Genomic DNA, 12,277 nt, shown 5'->3' with positions numbered 1-12,277 from the left:
AAATCGATTCAGTTGTTCAGCCAACAAATAATGAAATCACTCCTCTTTATAAAGTTAGTAAAGATTTGTTATTTAATATTGCTGGAAAGAACTAATAAAACAACATTGAGACCCTTATCATTTGTTTAAGACGTTCAGAATATAAATGTCTCGAAATTCAATAAAAAGTTACAAGACCATCTCTTGACCTACTATTTTACTACCTACGGATTACACTGTAAAATAAAAATGTAGTGCTATTCTATTTAATGTATCTTATTCTATTTTTTATTTACGAAAAACTTGTTTACATTCATTACATGCCTAAATCGAATTACAACCCAATTTCAGAGAAGACTCAATTTATACTTTGATTATCTCTGAATTTATAAGTTAAAATCGAAATGTTTGAGACAATAATTATAACACAAAATGTAAATAATCATTTAATTCAAAACAAAATTACATTTCGTGTTCTTTAGCAATCGCATTATCTGTAAAATATTTTATTTCATTTAAATAAAACCGTAAACAATTAATTATTCTATCCTATATACTCGTAGTATATAATCATAAAGGAATAATCGCTAAAAACATTTAGCGAAATCAATTTCATTCACGTAATTAATTTAACGAAAATAACGCGAAACAAAACACTATTCCTACCTAACACTATTTTCACTTGGTTACTATCAGAAAAAAACATTTGATTTTTTTTTAATTCAAACATTTTCATCAAAGTAACGTAAACATCATTCCCATTATCAGAGATGAAAAACATTTTAATTAAAAACTACCGTTGTAAGTAGAAAATGAAAACATTCGTAGAAATGAAATTAATACAGAAAATCGAACATGTTCTGCGTTTGACACCAGTTTATTATTATATAAGTTTTCAAATATTGTGCTATGTTTACGGGAACAAGAATAATGGTATAAATACAGGGAATAGTAATGGTATGATAAAAATTATTTTATCACTCCGAATTAATAAGTGTTTACTACTTTTTGTTTACTAGCAGTAGCCAGTTAATTCGTCCGCGGAATTAAAAAAATCTAGTATAATCTAAGTAACAAATATAGCCTATATCACAAGGGGCAACCCAATAGGGAAAGCATTTTTTAAATCAGTTCAGTAGTTTCGGAGCCTATTCAAAGCAAACAAACAAACAATCAAAACTTTTCTCTTTATAATGTCAGTAGTCAGTAGCGCTATCTGACACTGAATGTCAAAAGTACCTCACGTCTCGAGATATCAAACGAAACTGTACCAAATATAGTAAACTTTTGTGAGCGTACGTTTCATAATGTCCCGTCTATTGCACAGTGTGAGAAGTTAACTCTTAAATAAAACTGACCTGTATTACAGGAACGTACTATGTGCAACACTATCCTCTACAACAACCAGAAGAACCTCCACCACCCGAGGGTCACGAACAGGAGATTCCCTCACCAGAAAATCAGGAAGGAACCGCACAGAATCAGAACGAAGGGACACAGAATGTTGAATCCATTCATATTCCCGACCAAGAAAATAATAAAATTGTAGCAATTCCTGACGATCACTACACATTCGTGGCGTTGATAGAGTAATATTTTATTCTCAATACTCTAGTTTATAATGTGAAGAACAGTTTGTAACACATTTGTTATTATTAATAACAACTAAAGTTGCCAGCTTAATTATTAATACTCGGTTTTAAATATTCGTGAAGATTGAGACATGGATATCTTCTGATCAATATATAGTTAGCGTAAGACCAGGGTGTATGGAATATTCGGAACTTGCTTATCCCACCCGGTTACGGATCTAAGCTTTTGAGTAGTGTAATTTCGTAGCCAATACAAACAAAGATTTTAATTAACGAAGAGGACGCAACAGAAGCCCATTAAACTAAAATCAATGTAACATTTCAGGGTAATGTTTACGGATGAATGGCGGAGGAACTGCACGGGCGCTATAATACATGACTATGTCGTCATTAGCGCAGCACACTGCTTGTAAGTTACATTGAAACATAATAAATATAAACCTCAGTAGCCTTAGGGTAGGACGAATCCTCCTTCCCTTCCTAATTATGTAATGAAATATTAGAAATCTATAGAGAGGAAATGTGGGTAGTTATTGTAGTAGTTGGCGTTAGACCTCTTATCCATTCTTTCCAGATTAACTTGTTATATTCAAAGGCTTGAGGATTAATAGTTATCTACATTATGCCAGACGGAGCTTCTTTATATTTAATAGTTGTCGCTCGCGACTTTGTTCGCGCTGAATTAAAAAAGAAAAAAAACTTAAAAAAGTAGCCTATGTGCCATACTTTGTTCTACATCTGTGCCAAATATCATCAAGATCCGTTGAGCCGTTCAGGCGATACCTTCAAACAAACATCTATCCATCGATTCATCAAAACATTTGCATTTATAATAATGGTAAGATAAGAAGTAAGATTACTGATTTTCTTTTAGCGAATTGAAAAAGGTCGAAAGAAATGAAGCTACCAAGTTGCAACCTGAGCTGACAGGATCATTTGTTATCATAGGATCTAAGAATATGTTCGAATCTGGTTATGAACAGTATTTGCCAATAGAAAGGGTCTTAATACATCCAGATTACAAAGCCATACAGGCGGATTTAGCGCTAGTATACACTTTTGCTGGTATGATGTCGGATAAACCAGGGAATATTATACCATTAGCGGATGGAAACGCTTTTACATCTGTCCATACGAAAATTAGCGTTCTAAATTGGAATCAGTTTATTAGAAACAAAGTAAGTATGAAAATTTAAGCTAGTTGAAGTAGTTGGGATAATTCTACGAACTTTGGCTTGACTACAATGAGTTAAAATTAAATTCCAAATTGTAAACCTGAGCCATCTGGGTCCCAAATAAAAGACACTTTTATACTTAGTGACTTCATCAAGAAAAGGGCAGAATGGTGAAGATAGATAAATAGTAAAATAAAGGGAAGAGCCCTTTTAGGAAGAAATAATTTTAAATATATTTTCAAAATTCTAAGCTATAAAACTTTTATTTTTAGGTTAAAAAGACCACAACAACTACGACTACAGAAAGTCATTCGGATAGCTGCTCCGATTCTACTGAAGATGAGGTAACTTTAGATACTTATTAGAAGCTCTTATAATTTATATGTATTTATTTTATAAACTAACTGTTTCAGAACGGGTACTATTATAAGAAAATGAGGCATTTACGCGTGACTGCAAGAATTTTACTTTCTTCTGATGATGAATCGGTTAGTGAAAGAAATTACAACATTATATGAAGTCTTATTATGAAGTCTTTGTTAAGATCGATTTGGTTAATCATAACGAAAAATAATCTTTTAAATTTTTTGTCTGTCTATTCGCAAGTCCTCTTTTATTCCGTGTAAATCTCGTGAAGGTAACTGATGTTTGCGGAAGTAACTTGGACTATTTAGTATTAATTCCACACTGACGAAGTCGGTAGAATTAAAATAAAATTAGATTTGTTGTTTTCCAGTCCACGAGAAAAGGGGAACACAAGGTACGTTTAGTTAAATAAGCCTTGAATGTTTATGTTTACCTATTAAACAAAAATTATAAAGCCAAGATGACATCTCAATTAAGTTAAATTTTTTACTATGATTATCATTGTCAATATCATTAATGATAATATTTATCATTGAAACATCATTGCAGCACAGTTCATTGAACATGGACGAGTATATTATCTTTGAAGGGGATGCATGCAAAAATATTTTGGCGAAAGTTAAACGCACTATTGGTAAGAGACTGATTTTTTATTATAGCATGAGATGGCAAACTAGCAAACGACCACCCGATTTGCTAAAATAGAAAAGTGCCCAAAGTTGCCCATACATCCGCTATTACAGATTTTTCTACCTTTGATATGTAAACACTTTGTTAATCTGCGAAATTTAAACATATTAATTTATTTTATAGATGAATACAAGACTATATGTTACATTAGGAAAAGGCCCACCAAAGTTCAGGTAAGCGTAATTGAAAATAAGATCATTTTAATAACACGCTTCCAATACGATAGCCAATTAAATTGCAATCTGATTTTTGACTTTTAATTTCCAGTATTAGTAAACAAGTCAATCACATACAAAAATTTCATATTTTTATCAATGACTAGCTGTCGCCTGCAACACCGTCCGCGCGCAGTTAAAAAAAAACTTAATAGCGGTATGAAAAATAGATAGTAGCCAATTCTCAGACCTACTGAATATGAATATAAAATTTCATAACAATCGGTCAAGCCGTTTCGGAGTAGTACAGTAACTAACATTGTGACATGGAAATTTTATATATAAGATAATGCAAATATGTAAAAATGTAAACGAAAGTAAAATTAAATTGTTTGAACGACAAGTTAATTTTAGTCTTAAATTAAACCAAAGAACTCTTCAATAATTACTTCAGTATTTTTACTAACATTTATAACTTTCAAGGGTCACTCGGGAGCAATATCTATTCATCATAACCACCTGGTAGCGATTGCAGCGAGTGAGGTGACTAACTCAACACATCATGTCATTATTGGGAACAAGATTAGCTGTTACTGTTACTGGATTGCTGAAAATCTGCCGTGAGTAAAAACTAAAAATCTATTGCGTGTTTTCACGGTATCTGAAACTGCGGACAATTATCTGTCTATATCTGTTTCGTCTATCTAAATTACGGCTGAATTTTCAGCTGTAAATTGCTTCATAATAAATATTTTCCAAGGATACTAAATACTATCAAGTAGTACGTAAGGTTGCTGGTAGCTATTAAGTACTAGATACTAAAGTAGGTAGTTAAATTTGAACTTGTTTCTATTTGTAGAGATTGCACGTCCCTCCCCCCCTCGGTAGGGACGTAAAGTGAGCTGATGATGATGATCCACGTACCGTATCGATTATTTAATGCTTTTGTTAGAGTGTTATATAACCTTTTAAATATTCATTTTTATTTTAGGGGTGGTGGAAATGAATTGAATTGTTGTACAAATTGCTGCGAGTCGGCAACTGATCTGAAGTTAGATTTTTTTAAATAATGCCGTACAATATATTACATTATATAAACAGTGAGTTAATTTATTCATTTATGTATACATTACCTCGCATTTGGAAAACGATGTCAGCAGTACACAAGCAATAATATTAGAGGGGGAAACTTTACGTTAAAAAACTAGATAACGACAAGAGCACTGTTATACTACGCAAATTCCATTTCTCTGTAATTCTCATAAAGTTCTAGAAATGGGAATAGTAAACCAGTAACAAGATTCGTTTAAAATAAATTGGTAGTAAAGCCAGTTGTTTTTGCTTTGTAAACCTTGGTGGCTCAAGATAATTTAACGGCAAACAGAGAATTTTAAAGCAATTCCTTTATACTTTAAGTCTTATTTGTTTTCTTGAATGGGATGATTCCCATCTCTTGTTACAATGTTATCATTATGTAGTGGAAAATACCTTAAAGGTTAAGGATAATCTATATATTTACATAACAATAAAAAATTGCAATGTCCGTATGTAATTTAGAAAAAAAATAACAAATTTCATACGTAATGTATTTGCGTTACTTTTAAAACCAATTTTTTTCTGTCTGTCTGTCTGTAAGTATGTATGTCCGTAAGACTGAGTTTGTTCTAGGTAACCTTCGGAATAGCTCGACTGATTTTAACGTGATTTTGACGGAAAGGTAGCTAAAGATGCGAGCATATTATAGGCTACTTTTTTTCTGCGCTGACGAAGTCGCGGGCGACCGCTAGTTGTTAAAATAAACACAAATGTTTTATTACTAGCAATAGAATAAATTCTACCTTAATATACTAACTATAAAAAGACGGTGTTTCTAAATTGGCTAACATGTTTATTATTCAGTGAGTTTTCAACTAAAACTTGAGAAACTTGTTTTTGAAGCTAATTAAAAATAATAACAATTTTTAAACAAACTTTTTTTACATAATTCGGCTTATTACGACTCCCTCGGGTTTATACAAGTTCACATTAAACAACTTAAATTTTAATTTAACTTTTCATTTTATTTTACAAAATTTACTTTCATCTGTTTTTATTGTTTATGCTTACTTAGCAACGGCTATTTAAGTTCTGGCTAATCTCCTATTTTTTTCCTTTAAACATTGCCCCATTCTAAGATATTGACTTCGGCTTTTATTTCCAGCGTCCATCCATTTTGCAAGCGATCCTTCCGCCCTAAATAATAGAGCTTAAGTGTTACATTTGACACACATAAGAATGTTAGCATATGTATAAGAGGAATGTATCTTTTAAAAGTTAAAATACACAGCCATTTTAAAACGTACAGCAGTTTTAGCGCTCTGTAGCGAGGAATTTTTAAGCTTGGAGCGTTCTCGGAGCACTTTGTTCCGTTCGCGATGCCATTCCGGCTACTTAGTAGCCACTTGCACCATCTTTAGTAGCATTCAAGTGCATTCGCTGCACATTTAACACCACGATAACATTTTTAATGAGCTCTTATTTTTTACTTTAACATATAATATAGTAAATTTAGAAAAAATCAACTTATTTAGTTCGCAATATCCTTTGTAAAAATAACTTTTTCCGTAACTAAAATGAATTACAACATTATACAAGATTTATTGTATGGTATAAGGTTTTCTTATCCTACTTTTTATCATACTAATATTGTAAATTAGAAAATTTGGATGGATGGATGATTTGAAGTATCTTCAGAACGTAGTAACGATCTTGATAAAATTTGGCAAAGATATAGAACTTATAGTCTTGGAGAACACTTAGTACGTGGGCTACTTATTACGTTTTTTTTAATTCCTGGCGGAACGAGTCACAGGTTAAAGCTGGTTAATTATACAAACAAGCTCATCATAAAAGGTTGGTAAAGCTTTTGCGTTTCACTATTTAATAATCTCTTATTTGTATTTCATTGGAATAATTTTAACTCTCGGATAAAATGTAGGTACGTTTTTAATTGCGTTCTGATGTTCATTGAATGAATTTTTCTACGTTTCACATTTAATACTGGAACACAGTACACTCAGTAATTCGTCCGAATTGAAAAGAGTTCCAGTTTCATGTTTTTTAACTGCAAATGAATACAAATGCGGACTATTCTCTTTCTATTTTTAAAATGCTTGGCGTTTTATTAATTAAAATTTCCCCGGACAAAGAGGCTGGTATAATTAAAAAAGTATTTAAATAGACAACTTTATTTTAATTATTATTCTCAATTCCTTTAAAACACTGGATCATCTCAAAATACAGTACTTAATTTATTGGAATACAATTTTTCTATTTTATTCTGCTATTTTGGATAATAATAAAGTACAATGATTGTATGTCTGTTCTCTACGTTCTCCTAATCCATTGATAAGATTTTTACGGAATTATGCTATGGTAATATCGCTTTACTTTTATTTGATGTTATTTTAGTTTACAGAATTTACTACAAGTTCTTCTGAAATTAAATACAAGTTATATGAATACAAATTTAATTATCAACTTTTTCTGTGAACTGTACGTTTATGTTTATTGAGTTTTGTTCATTGAATTCTCTTCAATTTACATTAAACATCGTAACAATACACAATGTAATCTGTTTAATTGGAACTCGGACAACTTTTAGGAGTATCGGAATATCGTGTTATTTTAAGTTAAATAGAAATAACGTTATTCGTAATTAAGTTCTCAGAAATACATTTTCATTATTGGTTTATCATTTTAAATTAAAAGTAGCCATGGATTTATGGTTTTGAATTGAAATTAAAAGTAATTCATGCGTGCAATAATACAATAAAGCATCTCACTAGCTTAATTTATAATTCCAGAAATCAAATCACCTTACTAATATTATAAATGCGAATGTTTAGATGGATGAATGGATGTTTGATTGAAGGTATCTCTGGAACGGTTCAACAGATCATGATAAAATTTAAACACATAGACTAATTATTACGTTTTTTTATTTCGTGCGGACGGAGTTATTTAATACATCCCATAAATATTGTTCTTTTTTCTAAAGGTTCGAAGCATAAAATCAACTAGGATTTAGAACTAAGTTACTCTTCGACATTCGTAGCCTTTATTAAATCTAAGCAAGTCTCTTTACATCTGTATTGAAATTGCAGGTAAAATGTGCGCAAAAATTATGACCTAAATGATGAGAGTGCACTGCAGACTTTAGTAGAAAAAAAACGTTTAAAAAGTTCTTTCATAAAATGCAACGAACATTTTTAAACTCTATAGTTTACGCGTATTTCCAAAAGATGTTAAAGGATAGAATTTAAAAGCGAAAACTATATACTACTTGGCGACTGGATTAACGTTTGAATGGTTATTCCTTCGGAGGAAATGTGAGAAAACTGAACATATCGCTAGTAATATGAACTAGTTCATGAGTGTAAGTGTACGTATAAATAGATGAAGACATTATGACCAAGTAAAGCTCTGTACATTGAAATCCCTTTCGTATAGTTGCTGTAAACTTTATCAAAGTTTGGATACGGCCGTATTACTTCTCAAGTTTCCACTTCTGCGGTAATCTTGTACTTGGGATTAGTTGTCATCTGTTAAAATGAGATATAACAATAATTATTTTATAACCTGATATATATAGCTGAACTGTAGGAGTCCCATGCCCAGTTAAGATATCTCTACTACACCCTAGGCGAGATTTCTTCGGCGCCCTCGTTTTTTTACCATGCCTTTGGGGGGAATTAGCAGGGTTATGTGAGACTGTGTCATTCGCAGATCTGTGGCGCCTCTTTCTGATCACTGGCGGTTTTCCAAACACGTCCAACCCTAATGCCGATCCTGCCACTGCTCTAAAATATTCGTATCTGAGATCATGGAGTACACACTCCTCATAAATGTAATTTAAGAAAACTTCCATTCAAAATTGACGGTCTATCGTTTATTTATATTATAGATGTTTTGCTGGAATTATGTATCAACAACATACAATAAATACCGTTGCCATTTTAAACCTTATTTCTTTTATTAAACTAATAATTGTATTTGTTACTGTCTATGTCTACCCAAAAAAGTTTCGCAATAATTTAAGTTCAAGATATTTTATTTAGTCCCTTGAATTAGCACACAGCAAATGGAAGCGACCGTAACTGTTTTCTTAACAAAAAGTAACGCACAGTATCTGTCACACTGATTCTATTTTACGTCTTGGACGTGGTCTTGAAAGTAAAACATTTACTACTGTATTCAGTTAAGTCTTAAAAATAAACCTCTTACCGTGGATTTCTGACACCAAAATCTCTGCGTAAAACATATCCTCAGCCCTGTCATTGTCTTTGACAAAACAGAGATAACAATATGTTTTAATCGAAGATTTTGGTCTCACGGTCTCACTCAGAAACCCACGGTTAACATTGCACGCATAGACGCTAATTATTCTATCGGAGACCCTTCGTGTAACATTCTCAGTTAACAGCTCTGGTGTTATTGCGTTAATTGATAATTTAATTAATACAAAAATAATCATAGATAAAGGATATTTTATTAAAAAGTATTAAAACAGTGCTAAGGTTAAGAAATAAAAATGCTTATAGTCTTTCAAATTATATTTCGCATAAAAATATCAATTTTGTTAATAACACAATTTGATCAGAAATAATATTATAAAAATTTACGCCAAGTTTACAAACAATGCATATTTTTATAATTACATATATCTTATTTATATTATTAATAGTATTGTCTTATTTTATATCGCTGATTAATAATTATTAACTAAATATTATTAAATAGTAAAAAAAACATACAGACCATCAGACAATTGCAATCATTTAAATACACAAATGATATAAATTATGCTTTAATTAAAAAATAAATTCCAGTAAAGTAGAAAATAGTATAAAGGTATCCTTATCTTAAGTTAATATTTAAATCTAATAAAACTTGCGCAATCTAGAAAAAAAAGCCAAAAAAGACAAAGCAAAGACATAAGGCAGTGTTTACGTGATTAGACACTTGTGATAATATTAAATTAAGAGATCAAATAAGTCATTTATTTTAAGTTCTCAATAAAATTGGTCAATTAAAAGGAAATGTCTTTTGAAGTTAATTCAATAAAGATAATGAATCGAAAGAGAAAAAAGTAAAAAAAAATTTTTTTATAAATAGCATTTAATAACTTTTATTCTAAAAACCTAAGGGTAGTAGTAGGTAATATAAGCGTATTGAATAAATTTACGCCAGTCCTAAAAACTTTGATGTTTTTTTCTTTTTTTTATCTTTAAGCTGGTATAAAATGTTGTATTTAAAAAATATGAAAACCTATATAAACCAAGATTTTACATTTGGAGAATCACTCAAAAATCTAGATAAATCAAATTTACTTATTAAAAAAATACTCATACAAACCGTAACCTTAATTTAAACCGTAACCAAAATTAAAAAAATAATCTTATAGATTTCTAAGATAACATTGAAAAGACGGATAATAATATTGGATAATACACAAAGAATACAAGAGTTTCATTGAATAAAATACATAAGAAATGCGGCAAGAGTTCTGCAATAATTTGAATAATTTTAAATAAAGTCATTATTAGTATATAAATATAATAACTTATAACTCATCATAAAAGTGTTAATAAATCACTAAAAATACAAATATCATATCAAAAATTAGGAATAAATAAAAATTAATTTATTCTATCTAATTTTATTTATTTCTACTCTAATTTGTTATCTACGAGACATTTATATTAATTATATAATTAATAAAAAAGCCGTTATATCAAGTACTTTTATCTGAGAAATATACTTTTTATATAAAAGCTTATTTAATACTAAGTCGTTATAATTCAGTTTATGAAATCATAAACGAAAGTGTCATTTATCGTTGGTTTCTGAGACCAATTTAAATGTATAAAACATATTATCTCGATGGGAGGGATGACGATGTTTTACACAGAAATACTGGTCTCAGAATCCGACGATTACTAAAGCATTTACCATAATTTTCCAGTACATTTAATTTTTATTGCATAACATGTAAGTATCGAAATATATCCTGAGCAGTAATTATTAACAAAATTACGTAAAATAAATTATACAATATAAATAAATAAATATGGTAATTAAAATCATTTTTTTTACCCAAACGGTGAATCGGCGCTAATTTTTTTTTACTATGATTAATAATACTAAAAAAATTATTATTAGTCGAATTAGAAAAACTTAAAATACTGTGAAGAGTAATATTTTTTTCCTAGATATAATTAGAGCTACATTATAATAAAAAAAGAAAAAAAAGGTAAAAAGTAAAAAAAAAAGAGGAAAATGCAGTGTAAATGAGACGGATTAACGAGTATTTCTTAATAATTAAATGTTAGTATTTTTTAAAACTAACATTTTATAATAATACTAAATTACATTAAAACTAGTATTGTCAGCCATTATTCTCCCGCTGCTTTTGATACGACCCTTACCAAGCAACACAATAGTCCATAGACAATCCCGCCATTTTGTATTTGTGATGAAAACCATAAACTTTTATATGCAATTAATTTACGAATAAAATATATCAAAGCATTACTCAGTACATTTTAGCTTTAAATTATGTACAATATTTATAAGAACTATCACACAGCTGTAGTAAATCCATAATACATCCAATAACTAATTAAGGCTACATCGTCAAATGTGAACACATATTTTAGAATATCAAATTTATGTTTAAATTTTATTTATTAATTAATTATTAAATCATTACTCAAAAATATACGGACTGCAAAATATTTAACATCACTATCTTATTTCAAATATATGACAAAAAATTTAGTAACAATTGGATAAAATGTGTTAATAAGGCCTTTCGTACACAAGACAAACAAATCATGGAAAAAAATATTGTATGGCATAGTGACTATATCAACTATATAGATTTGTAACTTAAAAATTGCAGCAAATTATCTCACGACGATCTTGTCTTCTAGATAGATAGATAAAGTCCAATCGCGGAGGACGAAGAATTTCGTACATTGAACTGTCATTACCTGTCTCTGTCACTCCCATGTAAATACAATAAGTCTCGCTCGCACAGATACAATGGCCGCCGTCGTCAGGGATTGTAAACATTTTACTGGAGACTATAAGGTTTGTTCTTTTGTAATAAATGTGACAGGCGAGACGTCTTCGGAAAGCAGTTACTCCGATACAGAGGAATCGGATTTTGATTTTTTATTTTTTCTGCCGAATTAGTAGATACTTGTTTAGATTTTTATTACTTGTAATATAAAATCTAAATAAATAATTTATATAATAATAACTATATTTCATA

The 12,277-nt window shown here is 30.0% G+C and overlaps 1 protein-coding gene across 1 annotated transcript; it reads left to right on the top strand.

The window, feature by feature from the left end:
• Window positions 1-712: 712 nt before the first annotated feature.
• LOC106711404 lies at window positions 713-4,075 on the top strand. The gene is made up of 10 exons (XM_045679483.1): window positions 713-936; window positions 1,349-1,568; window positions 1,897-1,980; window positions 2,446-2,749; window positions 3,019-3,090; window positions 3,160-3,234; window positions 3,483-3,506; window positions 3,662-3,746; window positions 3,926-3,975; window positions 4,070-4,075. Exons 1-10 carry the CDS (start codon window positions 792-794, stop codon window positions 4,073-4,075), a joined length of 1,065 nt encoding a protein of 354 aa, XP_045535439.1. The 5' UTR covers window positions 713-791.
• The last annotated feature ends 8,202 nt before the right edge of the window (window positions 4,076-12,277 follow it).

The sequence above is a fragment of the Papilio machaon genome, chromosome 9, assembly GCF_912999745.1.
Source record: "Papilio machaon chromosome 9, ilPapMach1.1, whole genome shotgun sequence".
Classification (NCBI taxonomy): domain Eukaryota; kingdom Metazoa; phylum Arthropoda; class Insecta; order Lepidoptera; family Papilionidae; genus Papilio; species Papilio machaon.
The sequence above is the reverse complement of the archived record's forward strand: the minus strand, read 5'-3'. Positions and strand labels throughout refer to the sequence as shown.